The 20,440-nt window shown below is 39.9% G+C and overlaps 2 protein-coding genes across 3 annotated transcripts in view; both read left to right on the top strand.

Annotated features, from left to right (window-relative positions):
- smarcd1 (SWI/SNF related, matrix associated, actin dependent regulator of chromatin, subfamily d, member 1) overlaps nt 1-20,440 on the top strand; it is a 320,795-nt gene that overhangs the window by 7,337 nt on the left and 293,018 nt on the right. The window contains exons 8-13 of one of the 2 annotated variants that reach the window (XR_009678172.1): nt 65-226; nt 1,419-1,516; nt 1,793-1,928; nt 3,062-3,184; nt 4,905-5,006; nt 6,610-7,239. Coding sequence is in view for 1 of the 2 variants with exons in the window: in XM_061069774.1 (XP_060925757.1) it covers nt 65-226; nt 1,419-1,516; nt 1,793-1,928; nt 3,062-3,184; nt 4,905-5,006; nt 6,610-6,663 (675 nt within the window). In the remaining variant the exon portion in view is untranslated. Of the gene's footprint in view, nt 1-64; nt 227-1,418; nt 1,517-1,792; nt 1,929-3,061; nt 3,185-4,904; nt 5,007-6,609; nt 8,016-20,440 lie in introns of those variants that run through there. The other variant, XM_061069774.1, reaches the window with a different exon arrangement.
- Nucleotides 10,884-17,672, top strand: gpd1b (glycerol-3-phosphate dehydrogenase 1b). Its single transcript, XM_061070407.1, has 8 exons — nt 10,884-10,927; nt 15,302-15,479; nt 15,589-15,729; nt 15,820-15,958; nt 16,251-16,363; nt 16,848-17,084; nt 17,176-17,282; nt 17,576-17,672. The coding sequence occupies exons 1-8, from the start codon at nt 10,884-10,886 to the stop codon at nt 17,670-17,672; spliced, it is 1,056 nt and encodes a 351-aa protein (XP_060926390.1).

Below are 20,440 nucleotides of genomic sequence, written 5' to 3'. Positions count from 1 at the left end.
GAAATATCTTCCTGATAGATAACCTGAATCACTTTCTAACAACAAATTTACCTGTTCCAAACAGCCCCCTCAGTTCAAGCTGGACCCCCGGCTGGCTCGTATGCTGGGTATCCACACCCAGACCAGACCTGTTATCATTCAGGCCCTTTGGCAGTACGTCAAGACCCACAAACTCCAGGACCCTCATGAGCGCGAGTTCATCAACTGTGACAAGTACCTGCAGCAGGTGAGTGGAGCCCTGTAGAAGTTTAACACATCTTAAAAATAGTTTTGTTATATTAACATACAGCAAAGGGGGAAAATGAGATTAATCCAAGTGGTGAACACAAACTGTAGCTGGTGCATGAAGCTGGAATGATAGACAGTCTCATGGTTGTCTTGGTTAATTCTCACTCCTGAAATTAAACAGTCACTCTCTTCTCCTACTTTCTCTCCTTTTATGGAGTCTCTCTTTCTCTCTGTCACTGACTGGTTTCCCTGTGAATTGGCAGAATAAAAAGATTTAGTGAAAAGAGCAGAGGAGAATGTATTTGTTCAGAGTAGATATGTCAAACACAAAAGCAGCTGAGCAACAAACCATCATGGGCACAGAACTAGCTGCAATTAAGCCTGGGATATACAAAATCAACTTTAATCAGGGTTTTCATCATACGGTGTAAAAGGTGATGCCATAAAAACTAAAATCCAAATTCCAGCATTTGAGAAGCTGAAACCTCAATTTTTACTTGATAAAGAATTTGAGTGAATTATCAAAGCAGTAGCCGATTTGTTTTCTGTCGATCGACTACTTGTTTCCACTCTATTGTTCAATTTCTCAGCCCTAAGCAAGAACTAAGCTTAAAGGCTCAGTGTGTAGGATTTGGGTGAAAAAGATCTATCAGCAGAAACTGAATATAAAAACACAGTGGTGATGTTTTCACTGGTGTGTTTCATCTAAATTGTACATGTTGTTGTTGTCCTTACCCTAGAATGGGCCTTATATTTAAACACTTTATATTTACATTAGTATTGGGTCCTCACTATGGAGACAGCCATGCTTTTTTTACAGTAGCCCAGACTGGAGAATCTAAACACCTTTTGAGTTTTGATGAAGGCTACCACAGGTTCTCTTTCATGTTTGGAAGTGGTGGAGTGCCACATGCAACTCCACCACTAGATGTCACTAAATTCTACACACTGAACCTTTAAGAAACTCATTTTCTGTTTATCTGAAGGCCACTGTGGGTTTCCCCACACAAGCCTGGAAGGAGAGGGTGAGACAATGGGTTTTCAGTTCACCACTAAATCCCACACACTAAACTTTCAATCTTCTTAAAACATATGAAACTACAATTATGCCTCTAATTTTATTATATTTTTGTGATGTAAGTGGTCAGGTTCTCTCTTACTCTAATCGTGAGTTGTTTTCATTGTTTCAGATTTTTGAGACCCAGAGAATGAAGTTCTCCGAGATCCCGCAGCGCTTGCATGCACTGCTGATGCCTCCAGAGCCCATCATCATCAACCATGTGATCAGGTACTGGGAGAGTATTAGAAGCTGGATAAATGGCTTGTGACACTAATTTCCCTGTTGAACTGTTGCAAAAGGAGAAGTTGCAAAAACATGATGTAAAACTTTACTTGCATACAATACAAATATTAAATCAAAGTAGTTACCAGTTTTCCATTGATCGACCAATTTGTTAATATGTATTTAGGTCTTTAGTGTGTTATGGTCTGTCATCACGTGGCTTTTTTAACAGTGAACACACAAAACAAATCACTGTATAACCTGTATTAACTTTTTTTACAGTGTGGACCCTAATGACCAAAAGAAGACTGCTTGCTATGACATTGATGTGGAAGTGGACGACACACTGAAGACCCAGATGAACTCCTTCCTGCTCTCCACTGCCAGTCAGCAGGAAATAGCAGGACTGGACAACAAGGTAGAGCCGTCACCAGCTCTTCTTTTTACAGATGTCACAGAGTTTTGTGTTTGTCCCTGAGATTTATGGACAGAAGTGTGTGGTCACAGTGGCCAGTTGTTTCCTTTTTCATGCAATTTCCATAGGGTAGGAAAAAAAAATTTGGGGGTTCTTTTTCGTTCCTTATAATTTGTATCAAAAGTCTTGTCAATTTCCAGCTTCCATCGGCTCTAACCTCAATTTCAAGCGCACTCGACTTAAATTTAATGTGAAAGAGCTATTTTCTTCCTATTGTGTGAACCTGCTGAGGCTAATTTCACACATATCTGCTTCCTTGAATTGTTGCCGGTGTATTGTTGCCTTCTCTCTCGTCGGTATTGGGGTCTTTTTGACCTCCTGCTGACAACTATTACCTTGACCGTGATGGCTACAATCACATTGATAAGACATGGAGCCGTTCCCTGAAAAGACGTCCTACTGTGTCGTCTTTGTTCGGAGACAAGTCAACAATATAAAATCAGAGAGTTTGTTTTCTGTTGCGAGGCGCCGCTCTTTTTTTTTTTTATATACTTCAGTCAGAGTTTAGATTGCTGATATCTGATACGGTTCGCAGCAGAGCCTGTATTGGTTGTCTCAGCCATTGTTGACACACAACCAATCTTATATAAACTCAGATACAGGACCGACTGCTTTTATTCTACCTGTGTTCAAACCACTCTTTTCAAAATACATCTTTCATGGATATAATGATGTGCATTTTGTGTGTTATTAGACAAAAACACAACGATGAGGCCATAGAATAGTGAATCTAGTTTTTCTGGTGTTCCGCACACTTAGAGAATGCATCTGTTTATGTTCAGCGTTGTGGAGAGACTGATTAAAATGGAGAAAGCATTAGAACATGTTTAAGAGCTTCAGTACCATCTGAATCATTTTCCTTGAGGTGTCACTCTGATTAAGAGTTTATTTAGGTTAAGTTTTTGTTTTTGCTGCTGATTTCCAGTGCGTAAAAGAAATTATAACCCATCTAGGGCTTAAGTGGTGAAGAAAAACCTTTATCTGTCCTGAGCAAAGTTATCTCTTGATGTGCTATTTGATTAATCTGTCTATATTAATATTTAATCAATACCTAATTCACTGCTTAATTCCCACAGATCCATGAAACCATTGAGACCATCAACCAGCTGAAGACCCAGAGAGAGTTCATGCTGAGTTTTGCCAGAGATCCTCAGGGCTTTATCAACGATTGGCTGCAGTCCCAGTGCAGAGACCTCAAGGTCAGTGTGTCAGTCATCACCTAGAACTCCTAGAACTGTATCGTTAAGTGAACTTGAAGCACTCTTTTGTTTTTGATCCACTCTCGTTGTAGATACCATGTTGTTTCTGCCTCGAAAAACAATTCACCTTCGAACATGAATCCAAGCTGTCAGTGGAGCTTCTTTAAACGTCTTTGTGCTGCAGCATGCTTTTAAATGAGAGCAAAGGTGCAGCCGCGTTAAGTTTTTAGTTTGTTGTTGTGGTGTCAATTCAAGAGAAACCACTTTGAACACTGAAGGTCTTTTTGGCTACATGTTTGTTTTAACAACACATAGATCAGATGGATGTAGAAGCATCACCACCTGTTTCTCCACAGACCAGTGTCACTGGGGCGAAGTGCTTCACTGCAGACTTGTAGTCTTTTGAGTTGTTAGTTTCCAACCAGAGACACTTAGTGCCCTGTCACTACTGTGGTGGCTTCACCCACCTGCCTCACGAAATTCTGTTTTCATGTAGTGTAAAAAGATTTGTGAAGAAGCCCCTGAGTTCTGACCATCAAATCACTGCACTTTGTTTTTTAGCTGCTTCTTAACACTCAGAACGAAACAGGAGCACATTGAGCTGTAAACTAAACAATTCAACTCTCGTTAAAAACTGACTGAACCACAAAACTATGACTCCATCTTGCAGCAGTTGATGGAAACGGGTCAATGCCTCCTGATTGGTCCGCTCTCAGACACCTGGCAGGAGAGATGTAATGTTTGTTATAACTGAGATATGACATGAACACACGTTTGCTTTGTGCGATGTGGTTTATGTTTCTCTTTTGTGGACTCGAGAACTTTTTTTTATAGCCCTTTTGAGGTACATTTTGTGATTTGGTTTATAACATAAAATGGACTCCATTTAAAGCCCATTCGAAGGCAACAGGTACAATCACAATACGTGTTAATACTAGACAATGAATGGAAGGAATCAATGACGGAAGCAGAATTAGTCGATGTAATTATGATTCAGTGAATACAAGAAACCCGCACTTCTAAATTCACACCATCTTTACCACCAACAGATGATGGATACCTTGTCATTTAAACTATTGACAACCACTTGACATTCGCTAACGTCTCAAACATCAAATGGCAATCCGATAAATCAGAATAAATCCAAGGATAAACACACACACTGGCATTTGGAACCCTGAGTAATCTTTAAGTTCAGAAAACGTCTTGCCGTCTAGCCGTGTTTTGCTGTGTCACAGTGACATTGATCTAAATCCAAGGTTCATCTGCGGAAAGACAAAACTTAAATGATGTAACTGTGTAGACACTGTCCACACAAGCTGCCCCCCCCCCTCTCACACACACACACCAGGCTCAAGCTGCTATCTCAAGTGTGTGACAGGAGCGCAGAGCATGTCTAACGAATAACAACATGTCTGACTGGATTCACTCCTGCAGAGGGAGACGATTACCTGCTGACCACCTGTCATCCACCTGCAGTGTGGAATCTGTGGAGTCCAGAGCTCGCTGGCTGCTCCACTTCAGCTTATCAGAAAACAATATATATATATATATATATATATATATATATTTTTATCAGCATGGTCATCGTAACTACAGTCGTTGTTTGATTCAGTGTCTTCAACAGAATCCTTCTTCCTGTGTTTTTGTTTTCTATGTGATTTGTCAGCCTCTGGGCTCATTGAAGTTCTCTTTATCAATGTTTATTTTCTGTTACCAGACCATGACTGATGTGGTAGGAAACCCAGAAGAAGAGCGTCGGGCTGAGTTCTACTACCAGCCGTGGGCTCAGGAGGCCGTCTGTCGCTACTTCTACTCCAAGGTAATCACGCTCTCCTCCGCCCATTTTTCCTTTACAACTTAACCCATGCATTTAAAAAAAATGTTCGGGTCATCCTCTGACTCTTCCTCTTGCAGCAGTGATTATAGTTTGTCTACAATTCAATCAGGGTTTATACCAAAGAGTGTAACTAAAGATGGATGACACATCTTCCTTCTGTTGTACAAAACTGAGGCGAACATATCCCTGATAGTAAGTGCTGCTATCCCAGTAGTTATTCTGAACTGGTGCCGTGGTTTCAAGGTCCCGCTGATGCATGTCCTCGAACAATTGTCAACAATCAGTCTCAGCTGTCTATCATGACAGTTCACCCTGTTTTTATAGCATCAAATTATTAAAATCAGACATAGCAGAACAATTAATACTTGAACAAACAAAGTCATGTCGTCTTTCTTTATATTCAGTCTATGATTAATACCAGCAAATATAATATATAAACATAAATACACAAGGAAAGAGAAAGACGGGGAAAAACAAATCCTAAAACTTACAAATTCGTACAAACAAACCTTGATACACAAGTAATGCTCATTCCTCTTAACGCAGAGCCAAATGAAATATTTCCTTTCCTTGCCTGAGATGTTCTCCTCTGATCACATTCATGTTATAACTCATATTTCCCCACCGCAGAGGCAAATAGCTCCCCTGTTTCCTAAAATTAAATTTACTAATGCCATATATGATGATAAGCCATTTACCTATGGATGGTTTCTTTTTATTTTCCCAGTTAAGAGCTGGCAGCCCTGACGTGCATATTAACGTGTGCAGTGCTCATTTTTCATATTAAACTCGTGGGGATATTAATTCATATTTTAGATCTTTAAGTGTAATGTATTGAAACCAACTGTCAACATCCGTCCTACATTCCTTCACCACGCTAGTGCTCATCTAACACAATTTAATTTATTGTATGTTCCAGGGATCTAACTTTGAAATTAGTGAATTTTAACTGAAGTAACTCAAACGTACACATCAGCCATTTATATCTGTACCGTATTTAACTTTTCTATTGTTACATCCTAATTAATGAAGGCGTGGAGCCTTTTTTCTTAAATTTAAGCGTTATAATTATTTTATTAATCGATATATTTGCACATTATTTTCTTAGACTTGATCATTTGTTTATGAAATGTCAGAAAATCAAGATTAAACATCTGGACATAACTTCATACAAACAGTGATGTTGGTCCAAGGTTTTATTGAAACCTTTAAATTAATAGTTTTCTCTCTTTTTAAAGTCGGAGCTACAGATACTAATCATTTTCTCATAGAGTTTACTATCATTTCTAAGATGGAAGTTGATCCATTTATTATCATATCATCGACGAGAAGCAGAAAAAGAAAATCATTACAATGGAAAGAATATTTAACATCTTCACTGTAAAACTAAGATTAACCAAAACAATAAATTGATCATCTTAATAGTTCCCAATGAATCTGTTTAATGGAGCCACATCTTCGTTTATTCATTTCACCTTCAGTGCTAATGTAGAAACACTCTTCAGTCTTGGTCCTGTTGGTTTAATGACGTTCACAGGTTCATCGGGACGTTGCTGATTTAAATCTGTGTGAAATTGTCTTTTAGGTCCAGCAGAGACGACAGGAGCTGGAGCAGGCGCTCGGCATCAGGAACACCTAAAAACATCTGGACACGCGGCAGATGTGCTGTCAGAGAAGACTGATGTGTCTGAGTTTGTGGCGGGCGGGGGAGGGGTGCAAACTTCTTACCACTGGCCTGCAGACGCAAGACAAACCCAGACAGACATAGATACTACATGGTTTTACTGTTATATAGGATTTTTCTTACTTTCAGTAGCTACTTCCACACTTTTGTACGGAACTTCTTGAGCACAATGTATTTCCTCCTGCATGTCCAAGGTTCAGGCACCTGGAAGCATTCCTTTTCTCTCCATACGTACAAACAGACTGAACTCAGTGTCCCGGGGTCGTAACAAATCTTTAAATCAGCTTGAATTTGTTGATTCTCTTTCCCCCCCGGTCTGGAAAGTAAATTTACTTTGTACACTCCACCTGACGCTCGCCCCTTCAGTTAGATATTGATCGTGACTGTGTTTGTAATCAATCCAATCACTCATTGTTTTCTTTGGACAGTTGGTGCCGCAGTCGGTCCTGACAGAAAATGCATTTCTGTGGAAAAGCGGTTACTTTTTGTTTAGTGCCATTTAGTATGAAGTTGTTTTATTTTCTTCTTCTTGTTCATTACCATTGATCTTTGTTTTTTATGTGTATTATACAGTACTTGTCTTGTTAGATAGTACAGATTATCAAGGAAGTAGCTAGTATGAGTACCTCTAGTCTATATAGTTTTGTACATAATGAGCAGAAAAAAACTGAAAATGGATGTGAAGTAAAAATTGTATCTCTTATCCTGACAGATCTTTTTCTTAACTTTTTGTCTACGCTGCGATAGTTGAACCAGTATTTATATTAATCGGCCCTTCGCTCACGGAGCCCAGTGATTTAGCTACTTCAGCGTAAAGAGTACGTAAAGTCCCGTTTGATGAACCACTTCTCCACAGGGCTGAATCCACTCAGCATTCATGTCGCCTGCAAGTGGGAGGAGTTAAATCTACTGCTCATAGTTTTGTGTACTTTTGAACATGTGCAGAGAAGTTAAGAATCACTTGAGCTCTGTTTCACGTGTGGACGAGCTGATGTGAAGATTCGTTGCTTCTTTGACACTGCTGAAGACCTGACACCTCTGTGGTTTAATGGTTGTCTAACTGATGAAGATGAAGACGAGGGTCCTGGCTGAATCTCTTGTGTGTTTGCATTTCATTAACAAATTCCAAGAATACACTAATGTGGGTTTGGGGAGGTGCATGATTTGGAACGAGTTGTGGGAACCTCTGGGATGTAAAACACAACACTGGTTGGACTGCAGTAATATTTTAATCTGCAGACTTTTTCATGGACCAAACCTATTTTTCTGTATGTTCTTATGTTATAATAAAGGATATGTAAAATGTAGATGTATGTGCCAACTTCTTTTGTTAGTGTTTTGTGTTTATAATGAAAAACCACTTTCATTTCCCTCCATCGATTTACAATTGATTGCCTCAATTCATTATTTGTTTTAGTGCAACAAATGTTTAAGAAATTATTAAAACTGTACTTGAGTCAAAAACTGAAGCCAATACATAAATGTAAAAAAAATATATTAACCCTTTGATACACAACATGGGTCAAAAGTGACCCGGTGGAGTTTTAATTGTAAATATCTTTGCAATAAATTTATTTCATCATTCAGAATTCCAGGAATTCCTCAATTAACTTGTTTTTGATCATTACACATTCTTATTTTTATTTTGCCTTATTTACTTTTTTAATAAAAAAATTTTTTGTATCACTACACCTCTAAGGCACAACATGGGTCAAAAATGACCCGTATTCATTTCACATGTTATTTCATGCATGGCTGTGCTTCTTTGCTATATATTTTAAAATCTATTTATTTAATCATTTAATATAACAAAGTATTAATTAAAATATCTTGTTTTTGATTACCACAAATCATTATTTTCATTTTGTCTGTTTTAATTTTTGAACTAAAATGTTTTTTGTATTACTACATCAAGTTTACACTCATGGGTCAAAAATGACCCGTATTCATTTCACATGTTATTTCATGCATGGCTGTGCTTCTTTGCTATATATTTTAAAATCTATTTATTTAATCATTTAATATAACAAAGTATTAATTAAAATATCTTGTTTTTGATTACCACAAATCATTATTTTCATTTTCTCTGTCTTAATTTTTGAACTAAAATGGTTTTTGTATTACTACATCAAGTTTACACACATGGGTCCAAAATGTCCCATGTATGCAAGTGTGAATTTGATAGGAGCCTTTGATTTGTAAATGTTTGTAGTTAGGAACATGTTTACTGTGGACAACCTTTCACATGCCACACTTGTCAGAACTACTTGTCAGAACTAAACGGGCTGCTTTTGCACATCTGATTCATGTAAGTCTTATTTTACAATTGTTTTACCTAAGAAAATATTTGATATCTTGTGAAAAGATAACTGCACATAACATTTAACATTATTTCCCTCTACTGGTGGGAAAGATAAATATGTCCAATATTATTAGCTAGCTGTTAACATATTCTCTTTTAGCTAGCTAATGTTAGCTTATGTAAGCTAGGTAAATTCTAGCTAATGATAGCTAGGTCAACATGATTTAGTTCTGACAAGTAGTTTTGACAAGTGTGGCATGTGAAAAGTTGTCCACAGTAAACATGTTCCTAACTACAAACATTTACAAATCAAAGGTTCCTATCAAATTCACACTTGCATACATGGATCATTTTTTACCCATGTGTGTAAACGTGATGAGGTAATTTAGTTCAAAAATTAAGACAGAGAAAATGAAAATAATGATTTGTGGTAATCAAAAACAAGATATTTTAATGAATACTTTGAAATATTAAATTATTAAATGAATAGATTTTAAAAGATATAGCAAAGAAGCGTGCTAATGAATGTGAAATGAATACGGGTCATTTTTTACCCATGGAAGGGTAGTGATACAAAAATGTTTTTTATTAAAAAAGTAGAAAAGGACAAATGAAAATAAGAATTTGTGATGATCAAAAACAAGTTAATTGAGGAATTCCTGAAATTCTGAATGATGAAATAAATGTATTGCAAAGATATTTACAATTTAAACTCCATCGGGTCATTTTTGACCCATGTGTGTAAACCTGATTTAAAAATACAAAAACTATTTTAGTTCATAAATTATGAAAGATAAAATGAAAATAAGGATTTGTGGTAATCAAAAACAAGATATTAAATGAATACTTTGAATATTAAATGATGAAATAATTCGATTTCCAAAAATATAGCAAAGAAACACTCAGCCGTGCATGAAATAACATTGTAAGTCATTTTTGACCCATGTTGTGCCTTAGAGGGGGTTTGCATAGCTTGTGTATCAAAGGGTTAATTATACCACACTTAATTTCCGAATCAAGTAAAAGTACACAAATGTTGAAAATAAATGTCTCCTCGCTGATATATCATAAAACCTTTAATGCTGATGCAGGAATATGTTAACAGCAGCTGGTTAAGGTGGAGCTACTTAATAGTAAAGTTGTTGAGACTTAATTTCTGGTCAATGTCTTTTTGGTTAAACTACCAACTCTCACCAAATTCTTCTTAAAGAATCATGGTCGAGAACGGTTTTGGAACCACTGGCTTAATAACAGACTTGATTCGGTTTTTTTTATTTCCATAACAATCAGCCATCGAGTCTTTCCCAGACACTTTGGTATCTTTGTTTCTTTATGCCTGACATCTGCTGGTAGGAAAACATGCTTTACTTTAGTTTTTTAATATATATATTGGCCAATATATCAATTAAAATTCATTATATTGTTGAGGTATCTACTGTTTTTCAATCCCTGGCCTTATTTAGATAAAAAAAATAACTTGGTATAATGGACAGTATGCCATGATCACAAATGTTGTTTTGCTCAAACCTGTTTATGAAAAATAGTTTTTTATTTTTAATAAAGTCAGTGGTTCAAGTTAAGACTATATTAGTGTGACGTGAGTCTCAGTTTGCTTTGCACAGGTACAGTCAGAAGAAAACTTAGTACTTTCAGTACTTTTCAGGAAAAGTACTTTTATACTTTTACTTAAGTAGAGAATGTGTGTGTGTAGTAAGTTAAGTAGAGAGTGGGGGGCGGAGCAGACCAGCCAGGAGCAGAGGGAGGGCCTGGGCCTCCTCAGCTGTTTGTCCGGTATATAAACTCTGCGTCTCGGCCTCACTGCGTCTTCGCACCGGCAGCAGCAGCAGATCCGTCTGGAAAGTTCAAACACAGGATGGCAGCTCCGAAGAAAGTGTGTGTGATCGGCTCTGGTAACTGGTGAGTGGAGCTTTGAACTATTCTGATGCACTTCTGCAGGTCTGAGACTGTGGAGTTAAAACCAGTGGTGGTGCAGGTTTATCAATGCAGCTGTCAACAGTATAGAACAGTCACAGGCACCATAGCTGTGTTTTTGCGGCCTGGATAAGATTACAGACAATGTTTCTTTCAGTTTTTGAGTCTAAAAGTTTTGAAACTTGGCAGCAGGAAGAAAACTTAAGTCCCAGTGAACCTGAACGTGTTTCATGAGAGTGAGATGAGAGCAGAGAGGAGCTGTTTGATTCAATGCTCAGAGATCTTAGTATGAGACTCTCCACACTCTTTGTGTCATTAAACAACATTAGTGTTGAATCAGCTTCGCCCTCAGCCTGCGTGACCTTTACTGCAGTCAGTGAAGCGTCACCCTGGTAAATGTAAAAATAACACACCCTGAAAGTACTCTAGTGCAAGTAACAGTAGAAATATTACAATATAAAAGTACTGTACTAACAGTAAAAGTGGAAATAACACAATGTAAGAAATACTTCAATACAAGTTGAAATAACACACTATAAAAGTACACTAGAACGAGTAAAAGTAGAATTTGCCATAATGTAAAAATACTCCAGTACAAGTTAAAATACAAATATCACACTGTTAATACACTCCAGTATAAGTAAAATTATATATACCGCACAGTAAAGGTATGTATTGTTGTACTGGTATGTATGTGTAACTGTATTTTTGATATATATATAGTTTTGCTTTACTAGACGTTTACAAGAGGGTAATTGGACCAATTTATCTTTGATGATGCATCATGTTTTGTTAGTAAATTCTTATTTGACATAGTTATTATGTTATATATTTGTAGTTAAAAGTACAATATTCCACCTCAGTGTCTTGTAAAGTGTTTGCAGATAATAGAAACATTCAGGTCAAAAAGTGATAAAGTAAATACCAATGTAAAGACTTTAGTTCTGTTGATATTCAATACCATGTGTTTCAATGAGAGGTTTTTGTTTTTCATGTCCAGTGTTATTTTTGGCTGGAAAATCAATCAATCAATCAAGTTTATTTGTATAGCCCACATTCACAAATAACAATTCGTCTCATAGGGCTTTAACATTGTGTGACATCCTCTGTCCTTAACCCTCAACAAGAGTAAGGAAAAACTACTAAAAACCCTTTTCACAGGTAAAAATATGTAGAAACCTCAGAGAGAGCCACAGGTGAGGGATCCCTCTCTCAGGATGGACAGAAGTGCAATAGATGTCAGGTGTAAGAAAACATCATCAGGATTTTTAGCAGCATCGATGAGGGTAAACATTTTTCAATACTATGTGTCAGGCAGTCCCGCTGCAATCACAGTCTCTGGCCAGTAGCCAGCAAGACCACGATCCAGCATCAGGATGGGATCCACTATAATCCACAGTCATTGTCCACCGCCGCCAGTTAGAATCCATTATCAGCTGCCGCCTCGGTCGTGGTCCCTCATCATCCGATGCCAACGCGACAAAGGATCCTCCATTACAACGACGATCAGCTGGCACGATACAGAATCCACCGAACTGGATCCACCATTGCGACCTCTGACGCGCGATCCACAATCATAATCCACGGTGTGGCCACAGCTGTGGCCCTGCATCCGCGGGCGCTAAGGCACAGAAACTCCGGGAAAGGGGTCAAGTTAGTAACATGTACTGATGAGATAAGAATTATCTTGTTGTGATAAATATGGAGAAAAGGAAGGAGAAGCAGGAAAGAGAAGCTCCGTGTGTCTTGTGTCATAAATTCCCTGTGCGTCTTAGCATCATCAGGGGTTTTTGCCATTTAATCAATTTTGGAACATCGCACTAATTACCTCTAACTATAAGCTTTATCAAAAAGGAAGGTTTTGAGTCTACTTTTAAACGAACAGAGCGTGTCTGCTTCCCTAACTGAAAGTGAGAGATTATTCCACAGGAGTGGGGCTTGATGGCTAAAAGCTCTGGCTCCTACTCTACTTTTAGAGACTTTAGGGACAACAAGTAAACCTGAGTTCTGGGATCGGAGTGCTCTGGTAGGTTGATATGGAACTAACATCTCTTTAAGGTAAAGAGGTGCCATATCATTAAGGGCCTTGAAGGTGAGGAGGAGAATTTTAAATTCTATTCTTGATTTTACAGGAAGCCAGTGTAGCGATGCTAATACTGGAGAAATGTGCTCTCTTTTCTTAGTTCTCATCAGGACACGTGCTGCGGCATTTTGCAGAGTCTTTAACGACTTGCTGCTGGAGCCTGATAATAGTGAATTACAGTAGTCCAGTCTCGATGTAACAAAGGCGTGGACTAGTTTTTCTGCATCTTTTTGCGAAAGAACATGTCTGATTTTTGAGATATTACGCAAGTGGAAAAACGCGGTCCTAGAAATTACTTTTAAGTGACTATTAAAGGACAAATCAGGATCGAAGATCACTCCCAAGTTCCTGACTGTGTCATTGGAAGCCAGTGTTGGGGAGTAACGGAATACATGTAACGGCGTTACGTATTTAGAATACAAATTATGAGTAACTGTATTCCGTTACAGTTACAAATTAAATAGATGGTATTCAGAATACAGTTACATTGTTGAAATCAGTGGATTACATGACGGTACTTCTCTGTTTCACGAGTTTAATCACTGTCTCGTAAATCCACCGGAGGCAAAGCCCCCAGGAAGCAGCTGGAGACCAGGGCTGCCGTATAGCGCCCCGGCCCCCTGCGGCGTGAAGAAGCCTCACCGCGACCGGCTCGGGACCGTTACAGGCCCGGGACCATGGCTCGGAGAGAGTTCCGTCGCTACCAGAAATCTACGGAGCTGCTGATCCGCAAGCTGCCCTTCCAGCACCTGGTGAGAGAAGACCGACCTGCGCTTCCAGAGCTCCGCTGTCATGGCTCTGCAGGAGGCCAGCGAGGCACGCAGGGTTCACACCGGACGCTGAAGCGCCGGGCAGCGCTAATAATATCACCCGTTGACCCAGTAGTATAAAAGCATATAGTCACTTGTTGCTCCAACATTAACTGCAACAGCGTCCCAATTTAATTTCATCCATCTTCAAGAACTTCTCCGCTGTTTGCTCCGTTCAATGTCGGGTGTCGAGGGTAAATTACGTATTCTCCGCCCCCCCCCCCCCCCCCCCTCTCTTTTTATCTTTATGACTGCTTGTGTGTCTGTATGGAGGGGGGCATTTAATAATGTGATCGGTCAAATTGGTAAATTTAAAACTCCAGGACAACAGAAGGGGAATACAAACTATGGGATGCATGCTTTATCATTTATATCATATAAAATATGTCATCAATATCGTTTAAAATCATTTTTCAGTGTGTTTCCTGGAGCGATATGCTCGTGTCAAGCGCAAAAAATAGACGTGACGCCGAAACGATCGCTGCACGGCGCGAGGCAGCCTTGGCCTCCGGTAGGACCCGCACAGAGGTGGGAGTGGATGGGAGCCGGACATCCAGCGGGCCCGCAGCATCGGTGGAGAGAGAGTTTAAACTGCTGCTGCTCCCCTGACTATAACAACGCCGCAATCATACACTTAAAAAATGCAATACAAACCGGAAGTATTCCAAGTATTCAGAATACGTTACTCAGATTAGTTAATGTAATGGAATACGTTACAGATTACATTTTTGTGCATGTATTCTGTATTCTGTAACGGAATACGTTTTGAAAGTATCCTTCCCAACACTGTTGGAAGCAAGGGCAATGTCATCTAGCGCAGCTATATCATTAGATAATGTTTCTCTAAGGTGTTTAGGGCCGAGTATTATAACCTCTGTTTTATCTGAGTTTAATAAGAGAAAATTGCGGGTCATCCAGGTTTTTATGTCCTTGAGACATGCTCGAAGTTTAGTTAATTGATTACTTTGATCAGGTTTTATTGACAAATATAACTGGGTGTCATCCGCATAGCAGTGGAAATTTACCGAGTGTGTCCTGATAATGTTTCCTAGTGGAAGCATATATAATGAGAATAAAATTGGGCCGAGCACAGACCCCTGTGGGACACCATGGTTAACTTTGGTGCGCACCGATGACTCATCATTGATTTGAACGAATTGGGAGCGATCAGCAAAATAAGATTTAAACCAGTTTAAGGCCGTTCCTTTAATGTTAATTAACTGTTTTAGCATCTGAAAAATCTTTGAAGTCATGTGATGTGAAATGTTTACACTACAGTCGAAGTAAATGAATGGAGCTCCATGTGTCAGCTGACATCTGATAACTATTGAAAACACTTAGATACGTCAATGTCTCTGAGTCAGTCATTACTTTGGACTGTAAGAAATATACATTATACAATTAATAAATCTTAAAAAGCCCAGTGTTAAAATGGTAATCCTCATGTGTCTCTCTACGTGTCCACAGGGGCTCTGCCATTGCCAAGATTGTTGGCGCCAACGCAGCCAAGTACGACCAGTTCGACACCACAGTGAACATGTGGGTGTTCGAGGAGACGGTGAACGGACGTAAACTCACAGAAATCATCAACACAGACCACGAGAATGTGAAGTACCTGCCCGGCCACAAGCTGCCGCCCAACGTGGTACGACAAGTACACGATACTGAAATGAAGGAAATAGGAGGAAAAGATTTCAGAAACTGAACAGTTTGCTCTTTTACCTGAGTGAAGTCTTGATTCCTCTCTTCCTCAGGTGGGTGTTCCAGAACTGGTGGATTCGGTGAAAGGAGCCGACATCCTGATCTTTGTGATCCCTCACCAGTTCATCGTGAGAGTGTGCGACACCATCAAAGATCACATCAAGAAGGACGCTGTGGGAATGTCTCTCATCAAGGTAACGTCCACACAGAGGTCTGTGAGAGCTGTGGTGTTTCCTCTCTGATTGTCTCACGTGAGTTTTGTGGGGGGGTTCTGTCTCCTGCAGGGCATCGATTCCAGTCCGGAGGGTCTGAAGCTGATCTCAGAGGTGATCCGAGGGAAGCTGGGCATCACCATGTCCGTCCTCATGGGAGCAAACATCGCCAACGAGGTCGCTGAGGAGAAGTTCTGTGAAACAACCATCGGTAGGAGTTTAATACTCGATGAAGCATGTGGGGGGGGAAATGGCAGAAACTCAATCTGCAGTGGTGCATTGGTTCAAAGTTTCAACAAGCAAGTCTACTTTTTCTTCTCAATGTTTTATTTGTCTTTATTTCCTTTATTTGTCTTTTGAATTATCACATTTCTGATATGTTGGAATCATTTTTGTAGTACCGTATAGTTTGAGGTTTTTTGTTTTGCCATTTTATTGTACATTATAGTATATATTTTAAATAATCGCATTATAGAAACTGATTATTTAATCTTTTCTGATAGGGTGTAAAGACAAAACATACGGGTCCATGCTGAAGGAGCTGATGCAGACCACCAACTTCCGTGTGACCGTGGTGGAGGAGTCGGATGTAGTGGAGATCTGTGGAGCTCTGAAGGTCGACTTCTCCTCTAATCTAATCTGATATTCAAAACCATTAGAGAGCCAGCAGACATTTCAATTTATGTTTGTGCTTTAAAATACACAAGGAAACATGCATAACAAGATGCTCCAGATGCATATTTATGAAATTATGTTTTTGTATCTACTGTACTTTCACTTTAAACTCAGGTTAAGCCTTCTTGTCTATGATGCTGCAGATGTGTTTACATGCTGGTCAATTTAAAACTTTTCTACTGAGAACTTTAAAATTACATGCTTAAGATGCTTGACCAATAATTGGTCCAAATGTTTTGATTGTACATTAGATTGTGATCGTTTGGGTATTTCTTTATATCGAAATAATATTCAACAGGATGTATATTTCATAAAACCAGCAAAGAGATAGCCCCAGTCTTTAGTGGCCATTTAGAGCGTAGTCCTAGTAGGTATTGGTACAAAGAGGCTTCACAGTAACTTGTCCTCTGTCTTCGTCGTTGCAGAACATCGTGGCGGTCGGAGCAGGTTTCTGTGACGGTCTGGGCTTTGGCGACAACACCAAGGCAGCTGTGATTCGTCTCGGCCTGATGGAGATGATCGCCTTTGCTAAGTTCTTCTGCACGGCGTGCCCTGTCTCCCCCGCCACCTTCCTGGAGAGCTGCGGCATCGCTGACCTCATCACCACCTGCTATGGGGGACGCAACCGCAAGATCGGGGAGGCCTTCGCCAAAACAGGAAAAGTACGAGGAGAACCTTTTCTCCCCGTGTGTGTGTGTGTGTGTTCATCTTTATCTGAGATAATAACGTGAAGCCAATGATCTCTGTGGTCAGACCATCGAGCAGCTGGAGAACGAGCTGCTGAACGGACAGAAGCTCCAAGGTCCAGCAACTGCGATGGAGGTCCACGAAATCCTGAAACAGAAAAACATGGTTGACAAGTACGTTTGTCTCATATTTGATCGATTGTCTCTTATTTTTTTAAATCATATATTGGTTTTTTTACACTTTGGTTTTTGCATTGATCAAACGAATAGGATTCAAAGCTTTATTTATTTAATTTCAATGTAGTTAACCTAATGCTAAGCTAAGCTAACTGGCTGTTAGCTGTAGCTTCATACATCAGTGTGAAAGTGGTTTAAATCTAAAGCTTCATTCCAAAAATTCCCCAAATGTTCACCAGCTCCTTCTTAGTCCTTTCCACCTTTCTAACATCCTTCTCTGGTCTCTCCAGGTTCCCTCTGTTCACCGCTGTTTACCAGATCTGCTTCAACAGCCACCCGGTCGCTGAGTTCATCAAGTGTTTGCAGAACCACCCAGAGCACAAGTGAGGGACCGACGCTCGGGGAAAAGGACTTTTTGCACTAGAAAACCAAAGAGTTTATATGATTGAGACGTCAGCTGAAGAATGTGCCTCATCCTGACAACTCCAACAGAGAAAAGAAAGAAACCTGTCCTCCCTCCGCCTGAGCTGCTGTGTCGACCTGCTGTAACGTCTGACTCCTCCTCCCCCTCCGCTCTAACGTAACGATTCTTAACTGTACGTGTCGTCAATCTACCAGGTCTTAAAAGTGTGAAGAATTTGAGTTAAATACACGTCACCCTGACCTGGATGTTTGGAAATGTTACATCATGTCTTGGGTGTCAAGTGCCTTCTCACCGTGTTAAACAAAGCACTGAACACAACAACCACAACCCCCCCTTTTACCGAGATGTAACCGATAAGTGAACAAGGTTTACTTTTTTGAATAAATGATTGTTAATGGTGTGTTTTCCGAGTTGTCTCTCTGACTGGCTGGTGTGTGTCTGCAGGATTCCCTCAGAGAGAGTCTCTGCAGCAGCAGCCTCACCGTAACCCGACCCGAGCTCAACCGCGCTGCCACTCTAAACGCTTCACCTTTACCATTTTCTACCGTGTTACTGCAACCTTTCCCTGAGCACATGTCCTGTCTCAGTGTCAGGCCTCGGAACTGATGGTCGTTTGCTCAGCAAGATTAAATAAAGACATTTCTGTGTTTTTCAACCTACTTTATGAAGAGGTTTCTTATATTCTGTTGATTCACTTGAAAACATCTCTGGGGATTTCTGTTAAGATGCAAGAAGGCCGGTGTGTTTTCATCATTAGCCATCTGTCCCTCACCATGTGCCGACGTGTTTGAAGGCCGCTCAGTCCCTGTAAGGCAGAATGCATGAGAATGTCAGCTGAAGGCCTCAAGAAACACTGTGGAAGTACAAATACTACCACAGCTTTTATCAAAAGCGATTTACAATTGTGCATTCAACCATGAGGGTACAGACCCAGAACAACAAGAATCAAGAAAGTACAATTTCTAAAAAAAAACTACAAAGTGCTGTAAGTTAGTGCCATTTAAGTGCTACTAAATTGTTAGTTTCAAAATTGTATTCAAGTTATATATATATATATATACATAAAACACAAAAATCCTTCCCATGGACGTCCTCTCTTCCCACTTATATCTTCACTTTTTTGTGTTCATCAGCTCATTACCTCTGAAGTGTTGTTGACGTTGACCTTGACCTGGTATCAATTGCAGTCTGTTCATTACTCGATTCCCTCGCTGGAATTCCCTTGCATAGTTAATGAGTCAACTGCCCGGTGAGATTTCTAATAATAACGTGCTCCAGAGAAGCAAATGTCCATCTATAATTAGACGGGCGGACAACACTGCAGCTGCCTCATCCCCTGCAACACCAGTGGAGGGAGGCCTCTTTTTGAAACACTAAACCATTGTGGTGTAGAGTGACTGTTTCATATTTCAAATTGAACACATTTTAAAGGGGTCCACTCTCCAAACATCTGAGCTGGCCTGAAGTGGCCTCAGCCTTTTTGACCTTATGGTATGTTTGAGCTGTTGCAGAATATTCCTTGACACTGTGTAGTTGTAATACACCCTCTGGCCACTTGAGAGAGCCACCTCCTCAGCCACGAGCCCATCACTTATCATCCGCTGTGATCCGCTGCCTCTGATAAGGAACTTTATGAGGTGACCTATCTGCTGCTCAGAGGACGCAGGTCAAACCAACACGTAAGTAAAGAGCACAGCTTCGATAGGACATGTGAGACTGTCGTGTGGCTCCAACAGAGAAACACCAGGGAGGTTATGACATGTCCTGAAGCACTGAACCCATCCCTTCTCCCGGGGAGGAGGGACTCAGTCACTCCTGCTTCCTCAAACCAGCCTCCATCTGTCAAGTTAACTGGTGAGAGACAGAAACCACAGGAAGCTCAGCTGATCAACTTTCAAAACTAACACAGGGACTCTATGAGAGAAGAATGAGAACAGCTGGATTCGGTTGACAAAGCGAGAAACTACCCAGGGGCCCGAGAGCCACGAGATGAAGGATGGAGGAACCATTGTAGCGGAAATTGTCCTTCAGTAATATCTAGGATCTAGTATCGAGAATTTTTCTAAATTGGGGGCCTTACCGGAGCCACAATTTATACAGAGGTGACAATTATACATCTGACATCCATGCACCATTACTGATTCAGTGAGGTGCACATTTAAATCCTTCCATATTGACTGTTAGCTCTATATTTTGGGAAATGTTCCTTGTTTAAGCTTTAAAAGTCATATTTATTGTTAGTTTTGTTAGTGAGTTATTAAGACAACTGACAGGACAGGGATACTCCAGTGCCCCCCCCCCCCTGGCCCAGCCCCTCCCAGATAGCTGATGTGAGACATTATTGGCCAAAGCTGGGCCAGAACTATTTTTGCTCTGTGTGATTGGCTGTGCTCAATAAGTTCAGAGAGAGAGACTGATACGCCTGTGTTCAGGACCTCTCTGACTACCTAAATACTTAATATCAAACATATTTACTGTATATATTTGGATATTTTTCAAAGTAAAGTTCAACATGTGTAGAGTCAAATCAGTTAAATTCTGGATATTTCAAAGTACTGTAAAAACACTTTTCTCAATAAGTTCAGAGAGAAACTGATATGCCTGTGTCCAGGACCTCTCTGACTACCTACATACTGAATATCAAACAATTTTTAATGTATAGATTTGGAGATTTTTCAAAGTAAAGTCCAACATGTGTACTATCAAATCAGTTAATTTATGGATATTTCAA

Source organism: Limanda limanda, chromosome 4 (genome assembly GCF_963576545.1).
Source record: "Limanda limanda chromosome 4, fLimLim1.1, whole genome shotgun sequence".
Taxonomy (NCBI): domain Eukaryota; kingdom Metazoa; phylum Chordata; class Actinopteri; order Pleuronectiformes; family Pleuronectidae; genus Limanda; species Limanda limanda.
This window is presented reverse-complemented; position numbering and strand designations above follow the sequence as displayed.

Coding starts and splice junctions, on each gene's coding strand:
- gpd1b (XM_061070407.1), top strand. CDS start 10,884: ATGGCAGCTCCGAAGAAAGTGTGTGTGATCGGCTCTGGTAACTG. Junction 15,480..15,588: donor ACAAGCTGCCGCCCAACGTG/GTACGACAAGTA, acceptor TCTCTTCCTCAG/GTGGGTGTTCCAGAACTGGT. Junction 15,959..16,250: donor GTTCTGTGAAACAACCATCG/GTAGGAGTTTAA, acceptor CTTTTCTGATAG/GGTGTAAAGACAAAACATAC.